Here is a 21,912-nt window from a genome sequence, read left to right as displayed (position 1 = left end):
ATGTTGATAGAGTACATTAGAACTACTGTCCAACGATGGTTCTACGAAAGACAAACATCGGCTGGTAAATATTTTATACGTTGTCATTTCTGGTAATTTAGATGATACATAAATACATTACCTTCATGTTTCCATTTCCAGGAGCACGAGAACATTATCTGTCATTTTACGGTGAACGGAAGATGAAGAAACATATTACTAAATCTATACCATGTACATTTAGTGGAATAAACCAACACACATTTCAGATTGGGGACCGAGGGAAAGGGGGTATTGTTGACTTAGATGCAGGTACTTGCACGTGTAGGCAATGGCAACTTTCTCAATTTCCTTGTAAACATGTATGTAAAGTTGCATGTGAGAATCGACTAAGTAACGCATACCAATGGGTTGATAAATATTACACCAACAACGCAGTTAGATTAGCTTACGCAGAGTGTATCTACCCACTTGGACCCCAGACGGAGTGGACAAACTGTGACCCTCCAAGGAAGGTGCTTCCCCCTGTAAGAGGTGCTGCCCCAGTTGGACGACCAAGAAGTCAGAACAGAAGACCGTCACAAGGTAAAAACCCATTGCCAATGGTATGTAGCCGATGTGGGAATAGCGGGCATAATAGGTTGAATTGTCACCGACCGTTGCCAAATACAATTCAAACTACAAGTACAATAGCAAGTTCACGAAGTTCTAGGACTTCGAACAATTGATGCGGTTTGAGCAGAATTTATCCTTATGTCTTTCTAAGAACAAGTATCCTTATGTTTTTGTAAGAACATGTATTCTTATGTCTTGTGAGATTAATTATTGTATCGAAATAATGTGTGTTTTTAGAATGTTTGGTTGTATCGAAATAATGTGTGTTTTAGTTTGTGTAAAACAACTTCGCGAATATAGGGACAACTTCGCGAATTCAGAGATATGCGAACTCGCGAATACACCAGTATGCGGATCAGGAGGTATGTCCGCGAAGTAGATGTTCGCGAATGCAATGGTACCTTCGCGAATATGAATATTGTGAACTGGTATCTTCGCGAATGGAGTGATATGCGAATTCGCGAATGCAATGGGCACAATATATAACAAAAGATATAACAAGTACAAAAAACACCAATAGTAAAACTCAAAATTTATACAGTTTGCCATGGAAAATTTCAAGGACAACACGTAATCTAAGGAAATCTCTGTCATCTAGGTCTAATTCATGCACCTGCCGACCAACTGTTAAAAGTTGAGAAAAAATGCACACCAGCATCCCACAATCGTTCGATGTTGTTCTCTGTTGTGGAGTGTCCGGTAGCCTAGTCCACCCTATCCGGTTGTCCTGATTTTGACCAGTCCACCCTATGGTTTTGCCAATAGCGTATGCAAGTACGGTCATGGGCCTCTGGAGTACTTGACCAAGCTTCTCCTCACTGTCATTAGAAAGACAACTATCATATATGTACATGTGCATATTCGTTGTATTTAGCACTCCTAATATCCAGTGGTTTCCTTTTATGTTGAATGGCATGAATATTCGCTTCAAACCCTTCCATGGTCTCATAAACATGTCATCTCTCCCATTGATAGTATTACACACGTGGCCCATATCCAGATTGTGTGACAACTGTATATATCTGGTGAATTGGCTATCACATGTAGTCCAGTCCGCATCTAAACCATTCTCAAACGACTAGCGCCGCAACAGATACATGAATGCATCGATGTGCTAGTTAAAAAACAAATATAGACATAAGTCAAACACATGCTTCACAAACATATGCATCACAAACAAACAAACCATAATATTTAAAAGCAATACCTCCCCGTCCCAATATTTTCCTGGTGTCTCAGCTTGTATAAACCACGGGATTTCCGGCTGCAGTGGTTCTGTCCCTTTAACGGGCCTTGATGACTTTTTGTTGCAAAAATTCCTCCATACCTCATACGTAGACACATCGTCCTTATCAATCCGGGCTGACCATGACGTAGGTACAGGAGGTGCTCTAGGAAAGGCGGGACTCTGTGATACGACAATATCCATGCACTGATCTACCGTCTTAGTTCCCTTCTTGGCTACCTTCTTAGTTCCCTTCGTAGCCAACTGCTTACACCTTTTTCTTTTCTTTTCCTCCATGTACGGTGTTGTCACGTGATGTGATCGCTTCCTTTGTCGCACCGCCCTTAACGGCTGAGGCTGATGCACATCATCTATCACGGCTTGTGTGTTCTCGCTTAAAGTGATAATTGTTTCCTATCAAAACATAACGACCAACATCCTGTAAGGAACATATTTAAAAATAAATATAAAACTACATGTATATAAACTATCATATACCTTTTCAGGGAGCATCTCTTGTGGTTCCGTGTCATCGCCGATTTCAATCACCTCCCCACACTGCTCCTCCTTCCTCTCACCCTCTTCTTTCTTATCCTCTCCACACTGCTCTTCCTTCCTCTCACCCTCTTCCTTCTTATCTACTCTACTCTGATCTTCTTTCCTATCCTGGTCTTCATTCTTCTTTTCTTCTTCACTATGTTCCGCACCATGCTCTTCTACAACGTTCGCCTCCCCCACATCCCCACCTATTTCCCCCACAAAGTCGAAATTAGTATACATATCACATCCAAGACGCTCTCCCATCCGATCTGCCTTACTCACAGCCCGTAGATCCGCCATCAACTCCTCCTTCAACTCCGCCCTCAACTCTCCCTTTAACTCCACCTTCAACTCTGCCCTCAATTCCTCCCTAAACTCCACCTTCAACTCTGCCATCAACTCCTCCTTCAACTCCACTCTCTCCCGCCTATTACACTCATTGAACTCCGATCTCATCTTCCGCTCGAATTCATCTGCCAATGAATCTTTAAGTTCCACCTTCAACATTTCAAATCTCTCCCGCATCCTTGCCTTCCTTTCTTCTTCCTCATTTGCCTGTACATTCACTTCATTCTTCTTCTTACACCTCTTCTCGTTTCTAATTATGTCCTCCTCATCTATATAAACATACTCTTCCTCCTCATTTCCAACATCCTCTTCGCCCTGATTACCTACAACATTCTCTTCCTCACTCTCTACAACATTCTCTTCCTCATTATGTACCTCATTCTCTTCCTCATTGTTCTCCTCTTCTTGACTTAGCTCAGACCCCTTATAAGGTGCAAATAACACATCAAGGTCAAGGTCTACAGCTTTCCCATCAAAATAATCCTTCATTGGCGCATACCAATCGCACTTTGCCTCGTCTTCCTCGATAACAAGTTTAGATGCTTGCACATCAGCTGACTGAAAACATGAAAAATCAAACCCAACTCCATAAGCACATGTTACTTACATCCAAAGCACACATTAATTCTGTACACAAGACATATGTACTTACCTTAAATATTTCTTCAGCTTCTAAGAAAGTTATATTCTTTGCACTTATCCACCGACATATACGAGGGTACACGTTCTTTGGTCTCCTCAAATAGTATTTAGGGGGTGCACGCAATATCTCCAGTATCCAAGCCTACAAAGTATTAAATAAAAATCATTACAGTTGAAATCTAAGATTAAGTAAATCACATGAATATAGGAAACATATATGGAACGCTTGTGCTAATCCATGAAGCTGATATGGGACGGCCTTCTTCTTTCCTTCCGCGTTGTACGCGTCAAATGCCTTCTTCCTTCATGGGATCCCACATCCCATCGTCTTGTATAACTCATTCCAAGCAGGCACACCCCATGGAAACAAGTTAAATACAGTCGGGAAATCAGTTAGGTTGATGATATTGTCATCAACCTTTTTCACTGCATCAGTTGTGAGTAGGAACCTTTGTATAACGAACAACATAGCCATTGCCACCGCATCATCGTTATTTTTTTTCCCAATTAGTCTCTAAGAAGGTATCGAATATATCTTTGTGATTTATGCTCTCTCTACCTCCAAAATAGAGATTCCTCAATCTGTTTTCCCTTTATAATTGCTCATCCGTTTAAAAATTGGTAACGGATCACCTAGTCTCAATCCGGTTACGAGTGCGAATTCACGTTGACCGAATTTCACTTCAACACCATTGATTTAGAACCACATTTCTCCGGATTTACCCTCTTTCGGATTGATCTCCATTGTAAGAACCCCATGGCATAGAGGAGAGGACAACGAATACACTTCGAAGTCCACCAAATGCCCAAAACATGTTTTCCTGAACATGGCCAACTGCACTGTGGATAATCTTTGTTTCACTTTCTTCATCACCTCAGCATCAGAACGAACTGTGATAGTAGCTCTCGTATCATAGGCGTAGGGGTACCTAAACGTGTCTTTGATACTCTTCTTAAGTGTCTTTGATGTCCTCTTCCTCTTTTTGGAATTAGACTTAGAATGATCACCCTTCCAAATCATAAAGTATATCAAATTAGTCAAGTAAATACTCACTTCACGAATATGACATTCGCGAACTGACAAGCGCATTCGCGACTTCGCATATGCGGAACAATAGCATATGCATCGACTGCTTCGTGGACATGAGTTTACTTCGCAGATTTTGCTCTTCGCGGAGTAAACTCATATTCGCGAACTGGTCGATTATGTAAAATTTGGTCCCCCCAACTGATTTTAACTATTTCTAAGTATCATTATAACAAAATGAAGCTATGAACCAACGAAAAAACACAATAAATTTGCAAACTCTACTTCTAAATCGCATGAGAAGTAAAATCACCGTAGTATAGGAATAGAAGCGTTAAAACCTAATCAGAAATCACAAAATAACATACCTTCTTGCTGGTTCTTGCCATTGGAATCGGTTGGAAGTCGCTGGAAGAAGAAATGTAAAGATTGGAGGTGTTGAAGATGTTCGTCGTTCGAGATTTTTGGTGTTCGTCGTTCAAGTTTCGCGAATGGTTTAGGGATGAAATGCAAAAGTTCTAATATATATATGAAGGGCATTTCCGGAAAGTTTTAAGGGTATAGTCTATATATGTAAGTTGGTTGATAATGGGTCTTAAAATGTAAATGGGACTCCCATTTAACCCCGTTTTGTAATTTTCCCTTTTAATAGCCTAAGGTCTTAATTGAGGGAGGTAAATGAGTATTATGTCTTAAATTTGTTAAAAAAAATTTAACAAATTGAGGGTGAAATTGTACCACAACTCTCCCATTTATCAACAAAATAATGATTCCTTGCTTTGATAGGCTAAACCAATTATATTGACGTATCAATCCGAATGATCTAAAAGAGTTTGGTTGGCTAAAATTCTTGCTTCTTTAGCTACCTTAATAATTACCACATTTTTTCGGATCGGTATTTGTGAGTTTTTTTTTTTTTTTTGTTTGCTACAAAATAAACCATATAGTTAGTATCATTAGTCATTTTGGGATAACAACTTCAAAACGAAAATTTTCAAGAATTAAATGATATTATAAGTAACTTTAATTCTTCAATTTTTTTAGGTTTGATGTCATTTAGGTGGTGTTTTTTTAGGATAAAGAAAGTTAATGATTAGAGAGAGAAAGATCTAAAAAATTATGATTTTGAAAAATAAAAGATGTGGTTCTATAGTAAATATGATACTAAACAACTTTAATTTTTGAAAAATTTCATTTTGAGATCGTTATCGACCAAATTTTATAAAATCAATCCAAAATTATTAATGATACCAACCATAATGTTTGTTTTGTAACCAAAAAAAAAAAACTAAAGTACCGATCTGCAAAATCGTAAAACCATAGAGGTATTATTTGAAATTAACCCAAATAAAAAAATATATATTTATGTATTTTTTATTTCATAAATTACAATACTATATAAATATATATTTAATAATTAATTTTCGGTTAATTTCAAATAAAACCTATGTGGTTTTACGTTTTTGCAGATGGGAATATATGGTTTTTTTTATTATTATTATAAACCAAACCATATGGTTTGCTAAATTTTCATTTTGGGTTAATTTTGTCAAATTTGGCCGATAACGACGTCAAAATGAAAATTTTCAAGAATTAAATGATATTTTAAACAACTTTAATTCTTCAACTTTTTAGATTTGAGGTCATTTAGGTATTGTTTTTTATGAGAAGAAAAATTGATGTTTAGAGAGTAAAAACTCTAAAAATGATGATTTTAAAAAATTAAAAAATATGGTTCTATAGTAAATATAATACCAATCAACTTCAATTCTTAAAAAATTTCATTTTGCAAGTCGTTATCAGCCAAATTTGACAAAGTTCACCCAAAATGGCTAAAAATACTAACTACAAGATTTGTTTTGTAAAAAAAAAAAACTACAGATACTGATCTGCAAAAACATAAAACCACAAACTTTTTTATTTAAAATTAACTTAAAAATTAATAATACAAATTGAAATCCATATTTAAATAAAAAAATTATATTTATATATTTTTTATTTTATAAACTACAATATATAAATATATATTTAATAAATAATATTAATTTATATATTTAATAATTAATATTAATAGACGAAATAGACCAGACCGACCGATTCTATTTTTTATAATCTACGTTAAGTCCACATATATCATTTTCTTTTGTCCAAATTTGTGCTTGAGGTAAGCTATTATGCAGGGGCCGCCGAAACCACCATGATCAGAGGTAGTTTCGGTTCCTGTCTCCACAAAATTTGAGGTTCTGGTGATTCCAATGCCCCATTTGTTTGGGGGAAAATATTGTGTTCTGGAAAATTTTATGCAGAGAAAATATTATGCAGGAAAATAAATTATTTTTCTGTGTTTGGCAACAACACTGGAAAATATTTTTCGGTGTTTGGCTACAACACTGGAAAATATTTTCCAATCACTAAAAACGTGAAAAAACACAAAAAAAAAAATGTGAAAATTTGTTAAAAACACGAAAAGTGGAAAATGCGAAAATCACTAAAAGGAAAAAAATATTAAAAACATGGAAAAAAGTGGAAAAACACGAAAATGTGAAAAAAAATAATGTTAAAAACACGAAAAATGTTTTTTCATATTTTTGGCATTTTTTGTACGTTTTCTCGTGTTATTAACGTTAGTGTGTTTTTTGCATTTTTTCTTCATTTTTTCGTGTTTTCACATTTAGTTTTTCGGTTTTTCCCTTTTTCACGTTTTCTTGTTTTTCGCGTTTTTTATTTTTCTCACTTTGTTACTTTTTCGTGTTATTCACGTTTTCATGTTTTTCGTATTTTTCATGTTCTTGTGTTTTTTACGTTTTCGTGTTTTGTTTACATTTTTCATATTTTCATGATTATCGCGTTTTTCACTTATTGTCACGTTTTTGTGTTTTATCATTTTTCGCGTTTTCGTGTTTTCGTATTTTTTCACGTCTTCGTGTTTTTTTTTTAATTTTTCACGTTTTTATATAATTCGCGTTGTTCATGTTTTGTGCTTTTTCAAGTGTTTGCTTTTTTTGCGTTTTTGTGTTTTTCACGTTTGTTCACCTTTTCATGTTTTTGCGGGGTTTTTTTTTCATATTTTCGTGTTTTGTAATGTTTTCACGTTATTCATGTTTTTTCGTGTTTCATATTTTAATGTTTTCCCCATTTTTCTCTAAACGCATATTTTTGGGGAAAATGTTTTACCCTTTTCAAAAGGGTAAAACAGTTTCCCTTATTTCTTCCTTCATTTTCCATTGACTTGCCACTTATTTTCTTTTGACTTATTTTCCTGCCCAAACAAACACTGGAAAATTGAGAAAATATTTTCCTACAGAATATTTTCCCCCAAACAAACAAGGCTCAAGTCTCCTATTTCCAAGAAATTTTGATGGATTGTTGAATTAGCATCCAAAATCGACCCAGCTCCTGTTGTACATTCTCTAAATCCAAAATTCTAAAAAAAATTGGCCTATTACTCTCTAAATCCAAAATTCTATTCTTTTTTTTTTACTATTAGACCCTTTATAAATCTAACCAGTTAGAACATCCTTAAATCCAAATTTCTATTTTTTTTTTTTGTCTATTAGACCCTTCTTAAATCCAAATTTTTCCTAAATCCGATTTTTTCTATTAGACACAATTTTTTTACATGTTAAGAATCTTAAACACAATGTAACTGAATTTTGAGAAGTTTTGATACTTAAAAATTGGTTCTTGACCACTTAGATTATCACACATATATACATGAATTTTTTTTCAACAAGTTCGATTTAGCAAAAAAAAAAAAAAAAAAACACTATGCATGCACGTGTAAAATCAGCCCCCAACCGACCAATGCTATATTCGCTTCTGCTATTATAGCATAGCAACAATAACTACACTTTCTTCAATTGCCATGACTCCTCAATCAAGACATATTTGCAGGTACAATAGAAGCCTAAAGCAGCAATGCACAAGGAAAATGCAGGCAGCAATTTTATTATGTGCAAGGGAATGGAGAACATGATCGATTTTCGCAGGCGAATTCCGGTCAGATGATACATTTTAATTTAAACTTTAGAATAATGTTAGTTTCTGCAATACAACCATATCTTTCTATTAAGCATCCACCTTTGCTGCTGCAGATGCATAACTTACACTGCTGTCTCTCATTGTTTTGCAATGACTCGACTGCTCGTATCGCAGGAACTTTATTCTTATCTTCATCGAGCTGTGCTTTAACATCTGGAATCATTACAGAAAATCGGCAAGTCGAAAAAGTTAGCGACTTTATATAGCTGAATATGCAAATGGGAAAGCATAGTTATCGACAAGGAAATGTAAGAAAACGACGAAATATTTACTAGGTTGACAGCCCCCCTTGGGATCGGGTCCGTTTTTGTGACCCGTGGGGATTTCTCTCCGTATTTCATGGTCTAGCATCAAGCGCGGGATATCACAGACCCAGGCTTTTTGTGAATTTTCTTTGAGACTAAAAGTCTTAGACCCTGTTCTTTGTCACTTAATTTCAGTATCAGTAATTTCAGTTCAGTAATTTCAGTTCAGTAATTTATCATTACTTATTATAATTATAATTTTTTATTATAATTTTTTTTATTATTATCATTATTATTATTATTAGAACCATTATTATTTTTATAAGCTTTTTATTTTAATTATTGCTATTTTTAAAGGATTATATTATTATTTCAGTCAGTAGCATTCAGTTCGGTTTACTTAATTTCAGTAAAAAAGAACAGAGCCTTAGACCATTTTTAGTGTTACTTCATGGTATACAAAATCACTATTGATGCCTCGGTTTGAGAAATAAAGATTTTTGCAGTTTTAGGTGTGGTAGCCCTTGGAAAATTGACCTGGGAGACCCCGGAACGGGACCAGCAACAGGGAGTCCCACGTGTCTCTCGGGGTACAGTGATATCCTCAGCTCAATGCCGGACCCCGGCTATGCCATCTGGATAAAAAACACACCACAGGGCCCTGGGGAAGGACCGGCCACGAGGAGTCTCACGTGTCCCTCATCCCTGCGGGATATTTGGGGATCCGGGGTAAGTTTTTAATGGCTAAAATGTTTCTACTTTTCTCTGAATTTAGAGAGGGAAATAATGTAGACACTTAATTACATGATCGCTATATTTCTCGAAACAAAAGAAGCGAAAGATGAAACATAAATCATGGATCAATTAAGCCCTCTCGATGTATAACTTTCATTCACTATCATACTATATATTGTAAAGTAATGAAATACACTTACATGTAGGAACACGCTAATCGGATGGCGTCCGCATATAGTATTGTCATACTCCTGCAAATACTGTTTAAATGCGTCGGGATCTCCGGTTTCTATTATATCCATGCCCATCTTGTCCAATGCCTCAATAGATTTATGTATAGCCCCACATTTCTTGTCATAGTGCATGTAATTGAACCTAACACAGAATAAATATCAAATGGAGATCCGTAAGATGGTGTATCGTTCAATTGATTAGGTAAAAAATCATTATGAGTTATGCGAACTAATCATATGGCTTCGAGATATCAGCACTTTAATGTTCAGAAAGTATTACTTCAAGCTACAGGATTCTGAATTTGATTCACGGATACAAGAGTAAATTACACCAATGTTACCTGAACTTACCCTAATTCACACTTTGGTACCTATGTTACATTTTGTCTTAAAAATATATCCGAAGTAACGATGACCGGACAATTAAGTATATTTTACCGGTTAATGGTCTGTCAATGCGATTTTGATGAGTAAATTACACTGATGGTACCTGAACTTTACCCGAATTCACATTTTTGTACCTAGATTTCATTTTGTCCAAAAAATACACTTCAAGTAAAGATGACTCAATATTTTAGTACATTTGACCGACCAGTGATTGATCAACCCGAGTTTGACCATTTTAAATTAAAAATTGAGACCCATCATACACTCAATTAACATAAAATTATAATACTGTCATTTATAAATGACAGTATTATAATTTTATGTTAATTGACTGTATGGTGAGTCTCAATGTTTAGTTCATGTTACCCGGTCACTAGCCGATCAAATGAACTAAGCCTTTCAATCACCTTTACTTGTGATATGTTTTTAGGATAAAATAAAATCCAGGTACTGATGTGTGAATTATGGTAAAGTTTAGATACCATTAATGTAATTAACTCATGAAACTCGCGTTGAATGGTCATAACCGGTAAAATATACTAAATTGTCCGGTCATCGTTACTTCAGGTATATTTTTGGGACAAAATGTAATCTAGGTACCAAAGTGTAAACTAGGTAAAGTTCAGGTACCATTAGTGTAGTTTACCCTACAAATAAGAGGTATGTACTCTTCTAACGTAAAACCGAATCATACAACAGACTCGGTTACTGTTACATGATCATGTAAAACGATGTAGCACGTTTTTTGAGGTTGCAATGGACGAGAAAAAGAGTCGTGCTACTTCAACGCTTGGAGGGGACATTTAAGGGAATGTTATGCAGAAACCAACGTAATTTAACTCTTCATAGCATTTGGTACGTACCGAGAACCCCAGTGACAAAAATCCGATGAAACGGAAAAGAAATTGGCTGGATCATCTACATATTTTGCTAACAACTGGCCAAACATAGCCTCATTCTCGGCGTTGACAGCACCGACCAATATGGGTACAACTTTTACCTGATGCCTGTATGAACATAGGAAAAACGTAAGCTACCAACAGATACCAACAGATAACAAAACATATGAAGATTTACAGGAAAGCGTAAAATACCCTTCAAATACTTTAGCTAGATAAGGCAAGTGCATTTCCATGCTATGTTCAGCTTCATCGACTCGCATATCCATTAACTCAAATTTCCCAGTAGCTTTAAGTTCCTCAATGACTGAAAAAGGTAAATATATATCAAATTACCCAAAACTAGCATAACAAAGACAAGCTACCCACGACGAGTATGACATATAAAACCTCGAAAAACAAACACTTAATATATAATTCCACATTTGTTGATCAACTTAGTGCCAAAATTCCAAATGCGTAAAAAAATAATGAATTAAGATCAAATAATAAGCCAAATGATAAAAGAACAAAATCGCGGGTCAAAAAATTCAAGCATTAAAAGTTAGCAATGTTGTATGCATCTCGATCTTATGCATAAACACTGTACCTTCCAGATCAACAGGCAAGTCTCCAATTGGTGTCCTATATATTGTTGCTGCTGAAAGCGCACATTTTGGAGTGTAATAATGGTGAGACGGACCAAGCAAGAATACCCGAGAACTGAAATTAAAAAATTCACATATAGGCAACATGTTACGCAACTGAAAGAACTAACATTTCGATTACATATATCATTTAAAACACATTCCCTTATTAAAAAGGGTAAATAATTTATTAGTCCCTATCTTTTTACCTAACACACTGTTTAGTCCTCTTATTTTGAAAAACACATTATAAGGTCCCTATCTTTTGTCAATATTCACATATAGGCAAAATGGTCATGTTACTCTGTTATTTTCCGGCTGTCTGTTTATGCCAAATATAACGGTTAAAAAGCTAAAAAAATTAGACAGAAGGACCGAGGCGTTAATATTGACAAAAGATAGGGATCTTATAATGTGTTTTTCAAAATAGGGGGACTAAACAGTGTGTTAGGTAAAAAGATGGGGACTAATAAATTATTTAGTCTTATAAATCACAAACATGGAAAACAAAAGAAAAAATAGAAGGAAACATACATTTTTGACGGGTCTATGTTTCCAAATGCAAAAGCAGCAGCACGGCCTGAATACGAGTAACCTGCATGCCTGAAGTTCCAGTGTTATAAAAAAAGTGATATTTGGATTAACGGAAGAAGGGTAACATAAAGAAGTAAAAGCTTACGGAGCAATCACGCCTCGAACATCAGGAGATTTATCCAAGGAAGCTGCTTTGAGCCATCCATCAAGCTCTTCATCCAGAATTTTAGCTAAATAGCAAGCCAATATTATTTGTCAATGATACAAAAACTGTTACTTATGTTACATGGAATGGAAACTGATACGAACACTAAAATAGAAAACCGGAAACGAGATTTATACACACATAGGAAACTGAAACCTGTAAACAATCAAAATATATGGATATATTATAATTTTTTCTTTAAATTATAAGAATACATGTTTAATTTTGTTTACATATATACATTAAAGAAAGGGATAAAGGCCAAATTTAACCCTACAACTTTAGGAAACGTGTAGATTTAGCCTTAATGTACGAGATAGTACAAATTTAACCTGATGTTTCCAAGCAAGATCAATTTTAGCCATAAGTTACCGAAAATTTGAAAAAACTCTTTTGACAATTACCTTGGAACAGCCAAACAAGTTTATCGATAAAATGAGACAGTTTCTTAAATAGAAGGAAAAATAAGTTTTGAAAGCTCTTAGAAGAGGATCAAGAAAATTTTAGGGATTCATCCAATATGTGATTAGCACTGATCCAATTCTGAAAATGCATCACGTCATAGGAAATGACTACAAAGGGTAAAACGAACAATCAGGGACGGATCTAGGGGAGCTAGGGAGCTTGAGCACCCACTGATCACTGAAAAAACCGAACACTAATGGAAAATGTATATTGGGCTTTAATTTTTTTAGGGATAAGGTACCAGAATAGGCCTATGGTTTTTGGGGAAATATCGATTTAGGCTTCAGGTACAAAATAGCACCAATATAGGCTTAACGTTTAAAAAATGTACCAATTTAGGCATCGATAACGGAAGTGAGTAATAAGAATGACGTGTCCAATCTGTTCTCGAGGCCTAAAACGATACCTCTTTTAAAGGTTAACCTATATTGATGCTACTTTGTACTGCTGCCTAAATTGATACTTCCCCAAAAACCATTGGCCTATTTATCACCACAAACACCCTTTCAGTGAATCCAGGATCCGTCACTGTGAAAAACACAACCTTGAACTGGGCTTCAGGGGAATCACTATCAGTGGTACAAAAACTGCTAAGCTACTAAAACAGCAAAATCAGACATTTTGATTTCACTTCAAAGGGTAAACCAAAAAAAAAACAATCATGAACTGATTAGGAAATACATTAGCTGCACAATTAGAGTTCCAACAAGATTAGCTTCAACCCTAAATTACCTAAAAAGGGGTTTCCGCTTAGTTCTTCTAGAACAGAATCAAACATTGAATCCCAATTCCAAAATACTAATTACGCATACATAGATTATCGATTAGCTTCAATTTTACATGCATAGTTAGTATTTTTCTTTCGCTTTCGATTCTTGTAGAAAGCTTCGAAATGTAAGTAGGAAGAGACTTACGATTATCAGTGTACCAGGAACCAGCATGTGAAGCTCTTCTAATTTTCTCCATCGATGATGATTTTGAGGTGAAATTGAAGAAGTTTGCGATCCCGCAGAATGACCTAATCCTATAAAAATTCTAACTTTCCGATGAATTTTAACAGAGAGATTCTTTGCTTGTAGGAAGAAAGCGAGGGGAGGAGTGAGGAAGAAAGCAAAACAATCTAACACTTGGACTTCTGTGCAAGGGTGTGGGTGAAATTAAAGTGCACTCATCTTTCATGTCTTTTTCGTACTATGTACCTGTGCTTCTGCCACGTGTGCATAGTAACACCACCATCTGTTGAATTATGAGTTAATGGTCAAATCTAGAGATGTGAAAAGTACCTGATAAAAAAAAAAAAAAAAGTTATTACGTATACATATCCTGTGTATTGCACATGGGTCTCTATGGGTATTCTTTTGCAAACATAATTCTCTAGTTATAAAATTTGGGTTTAAGGTGTAAAAATACCCTAATGTTTTAGGTTAGGAGTAATTTTTAATCCTAACGTTTAAAATAGTACAATTTTATCTCTAATGTTAGAAGGTAAGAGCAATTTTATCCTTAACGTTGATAAATTGGGTCAATTTGAGAAATAATTCATCAAACTGTCTTCTTAGTCATGAATCTTGTCATCTGCATTTCACACATGCGTCCTTTTATCAGTAACAAATCACAAACATATGTTGGGATGTGAAAAATAAATAAATAAAAACAGTCTTTTGTACAAATTGGACAAAAAAATTCACCGAATTTATAAATATTAATTTCTAATTCTATTACTAAATTATAAAAAATATGAAATCTTTTTTTTATAACGAATTGATATGCAATTGGTGCAGAATAAGGAAAAAAATATTTTTGTTTTATAACATGGGTAAAATTGACCCAACTTATCAACGTTAGGGTAATATTGCTCTGAGCTACCAATGTTAGGGGTAAAATTGCATCATTTTAGATGTTAGGGTAAAATTGATTCTGACCCAAAACGTTAGGGGTATTTTTGCACCTTAACCCTAAAATTTTGCATGTTTTTTACTTTGTCTAATTTGGCTAATTTCATACTAAAAAATTTTAAGAATTAAAATTGTTTAGTATCATATTTATTATTAAACCATATTTTTAATTTTTCAAAATCATCATTTTTATAGTTTTCTCTCTCTAAACATTAACTTTCTCTCATAAAAAAACAACATTTAAATGACTTCAAACCTAAAAAGTTGAAAAATTAAAGTTGCTTAAAATATCATTTAACTCTTGAAAATTTCAATTTCGAGGTCGTTATGGATCAAATTCTGATAAAGTGAATCCAAATGTAAAATTTTGCAAACCACATGGTTGCGTTTGTAAAAATATATCACATGTACCCATCTGCAAATCCACGAAACCACAAGACATCTATATGTAATTAACCCTAAAAAAATTGATACTAAATTTAGTGTTTGAGATTAATTTAGTATGTAACTAGTTTTTGGCCCGTGCGATGCACGAATTAATCTTGGAATATAAATATAAAAAAAATTATAATTTAATTTAATAATTAAAATTAATGACATAAAGATATTATCTAAATTAAATTTTATTATTTTATTTTTGTATTTATTTTAAATAATCCTTTTATAGATAAATATAATAATATAATTAAAATTAATTTCTATCAGTAAAAGAGAAGGAAGTGACATTTCAGCTTCATCGTTACTGTTTTATATTATATATAGACATGCATAGAATTAGAGAGATTTTTGGAAAGAATTTAGAGTTTAATTTAAATTCTGTAAAACTCTTGGATATAATACGAATAAAATAATCATTTTATTGATAAATATAATAATATAATTAAAATTAATATATTATACTTTTATCAGTAAAAATGAGAAAGTGACATTTCACCTCTATCATTACTGTTTTATATTATATATAGATAGATTTGTCATTTTTTGTCAACAGAAAATTGATACGTAAATTTTTGAATTGAGTTAAAGTACACGCAAATAAAATGACACGAAATGATATAAATATTTAAAATTATTTTTATATTACATCATATTTTTACATATAACATTTATTAATAAAGGTACTTCCAGTATTACTTGGAAACACGACTCAAACCTCATATATTGTTATAAGTCATCCTTAATATAGAGTGGTAAAAATAAAATGTGATTTATAAATACATTACATAACCACCCAACATAATATTAGTGGATTTTTGGATGGTTTATATTAACAAACTAATCCAAAATTGATATTGTATTTTTAAAAATATTATCTTATTATATACTCTTATGTTTTTAAATGTCATCATTAGCATATGTACATAGTAAAATTATATGTGATCTAAAATACGAAACGAAATCAATACTAACTCGATTAGGCTAACACGATTATGATACGAAAGTTTTTGGATTGGATTAGGGTTAATTCATTTGATACTAACCTAAAAATTAACATGTCATGAACCTGATAATTACACCTCTAGGAAAAAACGTCAATGATATCCACAAGCAAATCAATTTAATTTAAACCGAAGTTGAGGTATCAATGATTTAATTTAAAAGTTTGCAATATTTAGTTAGTCCAAATTTGACAATCAGGGAATTAAGGGTTAAAATGACTCATGAAGTTGACATATGGGATCAGTTAAGTCCAAATCGAAGTTTGGGTATTAATTCAGTTTTGAAGTTGGTAATATTTGACAAATTAATCAAAATTTAATAAATTTTGAAGTATTAAAATTATTATATTTTGGCTAATTTGACAAATATTATCAACTTAAGTATTGAGTTGATATCTAAGTATCGATTGTGGTAAATTGATCATGCATATCATAGACCATACTTAATTCAATTTTTATATATTGAAATTGATGCATTTATATTAATTTGCTAAGTATTGCCAATTTTATATCTGTATTGTTGATACCTAATTATTAATTTGTGCTAAATTAATATTGTTTGCCAATTTTAGGATCCATTTTGATCATTACTTCCTTAAATTAGAAACAAAGGGTCAAAATAAAAAAAAAAAAAAAAAGAAACAAAGGGTCAAAATGCTCTTAAAATATATACAATCAATTTAGTTCAAAATTAATTCAACCATTAAGTTGATAGTATTTAACAAATTTTAAATATTAAAACTGATTGTATTTTAGCTATTTTTTAAATATTAACAATTTGTAAATTTTAACAGGTAACATGTTAATTAGTCGGATGACTTCCAAGGCTCTTTCGAGGTACAATTCGTGACCTCCAAAGAGTCTTGGGAGTTGCTGGCCAATACCATGACCCCCTTTAGATCCACCCCTAATTCCAGCCTCCAAAGAGCATCGGAAGTCGCCCCTTCGATCCACCCCACCAAATTCCGCATTGGCAAGATAATTCCAACCATTAGACAAGCCAAAACAGCAAATCCTGCTGTATCAAAAATGGCATAACAATAATCAAAGATAACTAAAAGATACAAATCTCTGTTTATTTCGTATCAAACCAACAAATTGTTAAAAAAAAAAAAAAAAAAGAAGCTAAGCAGGCACCTAGCCTGCATCAATAACAATCGTAATCTATTGAAAGAACAAATCAATGAAATACAATCCAACTATTTCCTCACTGTGGTAACTACACTATAGAAGGGATCTATAACCCTCAATTATATGACCCGTAAAATTACAATGAATATCTCGATTTCTTGCAAAATCGAGCCTGCACAAGCTTCGTTTTGTTTGCTCCGTAGCAAAAAACGAGCTCCGTGCACAAACCAAATGAACAAATGACCTGCAACCAGAGAAAATCGAAGTGTCAGTCGACGCAACATTAGCACAGAATGTCTGTTAAATTTTGAGTTTTTCAAGATAAAATTCTAAGCCATATTTCCAGCAAAGCTAATGAAGATTACTGCAGAACTTCCTAAACATCGGAGCTTCTGCTAAATGCTTGTCTACAGCATCAAACCTTAGCCTAGATGACGCCTAAGTATCTTGAATATGACTCGAGAAAACAAGGTCCAGGTAACCCTTTTCCATTCCTACACACCCCTAATTAGTAATGAAAACATGCGGACAAAACGCAGAATTGAACATGTGTTATCTATTCAATTCTAACAAATAGTATCAAATGATCATGAAACCCGAGATAAGTAGATCATGCTCATATTACAACCATCCCGTGATAGTATCAAATATATTTGTTCAGAATTCGATATCAGAGAAGAAAATATCAGACAATGACTGATTTATAATACAACCATTTCGGTTGTATTTTAGGTTCTTCCGAGACAATCTGTTCATTCCAACATGTTATTATACACCTGTAGTCCCAATCCGATATTTATGTTAATGGGCGATTAAAAATTAAAAATCATGTTATCATAAAGTGCAAGCTCAAGAGAGAACTTATGACTTCGAGGATGGAGAGGGATTCGAATCCACAATATTCCTATCAATACTTCGGTTTTCAAGACCGACTCTTACAACCGGTCAGACATCCATCTCCTTCGCACAAGCAATTACAAGACTTAATCTTAGACATCTAAGTTAGAGGATAAAACCAAACTACGCTACATCAGTGTAAACAAATCATACCACATATGACTAGTATTTCGAATAATTAAATGGATCCGGAATGCATGAAACGCTCTAATTCAAAGGCCCAAGCAACAGAATCTTACCAATATTATCTGATAACAACATGACATTCAGCACATGAACTTTTGAAAACCGAAGCACAGTCCACGCTCCTAAAGAAGAACCAGATGGCTGTAGCGAAAATCAAATAGTCTCTAACATATAATGAAGCTTTGGAGCCCGACGACGAAACAATGGCTCCAGTCTGAAAGATGGAATGCCAGTCTCCCACCTCTTCACATCATACATGTCATTCCATGCCTGTACAATCTCATCGATTTTGAACCCCAAACCTGCGGCAACGAAATTTAAGCAATATTTAGCATTACAACAACTTTGAATGTATTGAAAGTGAAGTTTATATCGTATGAATTGCATTTATGTGTCGGTTTTTTGTGCTTTTACCTTCAAGTGCAGTTGCATTGGAACAATGGTTCTTTATCATAACAGCTATATCGGTTGGAGCAGCACCAGCAAGCTCGAACTTCTCCACTGCAACCTCTAAACATTCCTCCCAAGTTGGTAGCTCAAGCTTATATTCCACCACGGAACGCTCATATAGCATGGTCCCCCATAAAAGGTAAATCTGTGAACTCATGTTAGCTACCTGCTCCGCTGCTTCTTCCGCAGGTACATCTTTTAATAGACGATCCAACCCGAGTTTCTGCAACTGGTCTTTGTATTTTTCAAATTTGGAAAGCCCGTTCAGACGCTGCTCCTCCATCTCTTCCCACATCTGCATACCCTTCTCCATGCTGTCCTCAGCCTGGTTATAAAGATCGAGGACCTCCTCGTTAGGGCCATTTTCTAGATCCAACTTACTTCCAATAGCATAATACCAACAAAGCTTTGCTTGCTCGAATTGTTGCTGCCCAAGTGCAAGATAACCTTCGTAAAAATCCTGTTTGATTTTTAAAGATTCTGCGTATTTCAATCCTGCCTTCACGTATTCTTTTCTAGCCAACTCATAGACACTCTTAACCTGTTCAAGTAAAGACCCCTTTGAACCATCTTCGGAAAAGTAGACCCGTTTCCTTGCCTTGGACATATGAACGTTTCCCCAATTAAACAAAGCCAAAGCAGCCATTTCTTGGAACTTTTCGCCAGCAAAATTGAAAAGTTCCTGTGCTTCAGCACTAGTCACAGTGTCCTCCATTGCCTCTGAATACAGTTTCATCCCTAGTTCATGAAGATCCAAATACGAATCTGAATCAAAGCCAACATGGTTCTTGAACAAACGTGCAAACTGAACAATCCAATCCTCGATGCACATCGATCCCTTCCCAACTTCTATGTCTATCTCCACTTTCCCATTCTGAACAGCATCATTTGTTTCCTTGACAATTTCAGGCACCTCCACTTCAACTTTCATCCCCTTATAGGCAGGTTCTTGATCAGGTCTAACTTCAACAACATAGAACCGAAGCGACCCTTGAGAATCACTGGTTGATTCAGCAAGCCTTAGCTCCTCCGTAGTAGTAATTGTAATCAAATCACCTTCTGAATCCCTGTATTTCACAAGAACAGCCTTCAACCCGGGATACCTATCTCGAACTATATCCCTCAGCAAACCAATACTACAATTCACAGGAAGTTGCGCCCATCTGATATCTTCACCGAACACCAACTTCACCGTCTTAGTAATCACTTCCTCCTCCTTCACTTCTTTGGTAACCACTTTCTTCTCCTTTACAGTCTTCATCACCACTTCCTTATCTTTGACAACAACATTCACTTTCTTCTCCTCCTCCACCACTAACTTAACTACATCCTCTACCTTCTCCTCCGCCTTCTTCTTCTCCGGCATTTTAGCATCACTTTTCTTCTTCTTCTTCACTTTATCCTTCGCCGCCTTCGAGGGAGTAACAGGCTCTACACTAGCCAACTCAATTAATTTCTCATCAAATTTCATACCCTTCTCAGCCATAGCCTTTTTAACAGTCTCAAATATGTCCAATGCAGTCAAATTATTAGGTTCCATATTCAAAACACTATTAACATCCCTGAAAGCTAAATCCAATCTATTCAAACCCTCATAACACTTCGCCCTTTTTAACAAAGCTTTGCTATATTTGGGCGAAACTTCTAGAGCTAAATTACACTCATTGATAGCTCGAGGAAACTCACCTAGACCCATCTGCATATAGCAGGAAGCCATATTGGAACGAAGATAAGCGACATCGATGTGGTTTCTCGGAAGTAGCTTCACAGCTTTTTCGAATTTCAACATGGCTCCTTCATGATCACGCTTCTGGAATAGCTTGCTCCCTTCTTCTTTGAGCTCTTGTGCCATATTGATGAATACTGCTGTGTCTTCATCGAAGGCCTTCGATGTCCGATCTACCAAGGCTTTGCTGTGCTTAGTGGCGGCGTCGCCGGTTTTCGGTGGAATCGGGTTCTTCTTTTTCCCAGTAGGTTTTCCCATCTAGACAATTTCACAAACACTTCAAATGCAAAAACAACAACAACAGAAACAGCTAAAATTAATCGAATAAAAAAACCCCAAATGCAAAAGCTCTGTTTCTCCCCTCTCTGTGAAACCTAGAATCTGAAATGACTGATCCAGAGAGAGATTAGCTTGTAATCTCTAATCTCTCCCTTGAAATTGAATAGATGCTAAAGAGGTGAAAAAGGAAAGGGTTTAATAGGGAATTTAAGTACGAATTCAGAGAATATATTACTATAATGGATTCATCAATGGAGAAAGACAAACATTAGGGTTTCAACTCTCCAGGGGGCGAAGAAGGTCAACGCTGGCAGAAGAAGAAATGCTAAGACTTTCCATGTAAGTTAAAGCGCGTGTGAAACACGCTCGAATATAATAATGTCTGTCACCATGATCATTCTACTTTCGTTTCCTTCGGAAATTAAATTTTTATTTATTTTTTATTTGATTTGATGATTTTTTGGTAATGGCATTATTAAATATTGAATTGCATTTAAATTAAATCCTTAATTTAAGGAAACTAATAATGTTAATAACAAAATTATATCTCGATATTTTAGTATTATTTTTTGGTTGATATTTTATCATTTAATATAGTTGAAAGCTGAATTTGTTAATGTATTTAAAAAAAAAACTGAATTAGTTAATTAGATTTTGAAAAAGAAAAAAGAAAAAAATCATTCAAAGGAATATCATCTTTTCAATTTTGTTAATTAACCATTTAATTTTCAAATTTAAAATTAAGAATGTTAGTTACGAATAATGTTATAAAATTCGAATCGGACCGATCAGTTCGACCAGTTGAATCGAAAACCGGTTAGGTCTTTAGTCTAGATTGCATTGATTTTCTGAATACGCAAAAAAATCAAATAGAAAATTTAAAAAATTAATATTCAAAGTATTTTCAAGGTAAAAAAATAATGAACGAAAAAAAGTAGATCGATCTAAGAGTTTCATTTAGTGGAACATTCACATTATTTAAGTGCGTCTTTAATCCGGTGGTGCTTTAACTGCACCCCACCCCCTATATGTCAAAGTGTTTTTTCCTTAGTAATTAATTATAGGTTTGTAAAATTCTTTACTTTTTTTTTGACAACTTGTAAAATTCTTTACTTATTAACTAGTGGATTTGCATTTCTTTCATATATATGGGATGTGGATAA

The 21,912-nt window shown here is 34.4% G+C and overlaps 2 protein-coding genes across 2 annotated transcripts; both read right to left on the bottom strand.

The window, feature by feature from the left end:
* Nucleotides 1–8,295: 8,295 nt before the first annotated feature.
* On the bottom strand, nt 8,296–13,881 carry LOC136202048 (uncharacterized). The gene is made up of 8 exons (XM_065992496.1): nt 13,661–13,881; nt 12,222–12,306; nt 12,077–12,145; nt 11,506–11,618; nt 11,112–11,223; nt 10,881–11,024; nt 9,598–9,772; nt 8,296–8,570 (listed from the first exon to the last, which is right to left on the bottom strand). The coding sequence occupies exons 1-8, from the start codon at nt 13,710–13,712 to the stop codon at nt 8,445–8,447; spliced, it is 876 nt and encodes a 291-aa protein (XP_065848568.1). The 5' UTR covers nt 13,713–13,881; the 3' UTR covers nt 8,296–8,444.
* Nucleotides 13,882–17,099: 3,218 nt separating this feature from the next.
* LOC136202553 (protein PHOX1-like) lies at nt 17,100–21,063 on the bottom strand. The gene is made up of 3 exons (XM_065993250.1): nt 18,709–21,063; nt 18,348–18,596; nt 17,100–17,455 (listed from the first exon to the last, which is right to left on the bottom strand). The coding sequence occupies exons 1-2, from the start codon at nt 20,726–20,728 to the stop codon at nt 18,448–18,450; spliced, it is 2,169 nt and encodes a 722-aa protein (XP_065849322.1). The 5' UTR covers nt 20,729–21,063; the 3' UTR covers nt 17,100–17,455; nt 18,348–18,447.
* Nucleotides 21,064–21,912: the final 849 nt, after the last annotated feature.

The sequence above is a fragment of the Euphorbia lathyris genome, chromosome 8 (genome assembly GCF_963576675.1).
Source record: "Euphorbia lathyris chromosome 8, ddEupLath1.1, whole genome shotgun sequence".
NCBI lineage: Eukaryota > Viridiplantae > Streptophyta > Magnoliopsida > Malpighiales > Euphorbiaceae > Euphorbia > Euphorbia lathyris.
This window is presented reverse-complemented; position numbering and strand designations above follow the sequence as displayed.

Coding starts and splice junctions, on each gene's coding strand:
- LOC136202553 (XM_065993250.1), bottom strand. CDS start 20,728: ATGGGAAAACCTACTGGGAAAAAGAAGAACCCGATTCCACCGAAAACC. Junction 18,597..18,708: donor CAATGCAACTGCACTTGAAG/GTAAAAGCACAA, acceptor TCGTTGCCGCAG/GTTTGGGGTTCAAAATCGAT.
- LOC136202048 (XM_065992496.1), bottom strand. CDS start 13,712: ATGGAGAAAATTAGAAGAGCTTCACATGCTGGTTCCTGGTACACTGAT. Junction 12,307..13,660: donor TTCCTGGTACACTGATAATC/GTAAGTCTCTTC, acceptor CTTGCTATTTAG/CTAAAATTCTGGATGAAGAG. Junction 11,619..12,076: donor AACATAGACCCGTCAAAAAT/GTATGTTTCCTT, acceptor TTTTAATTTCAG/TTCTCGGGTATTCTTGCTTG.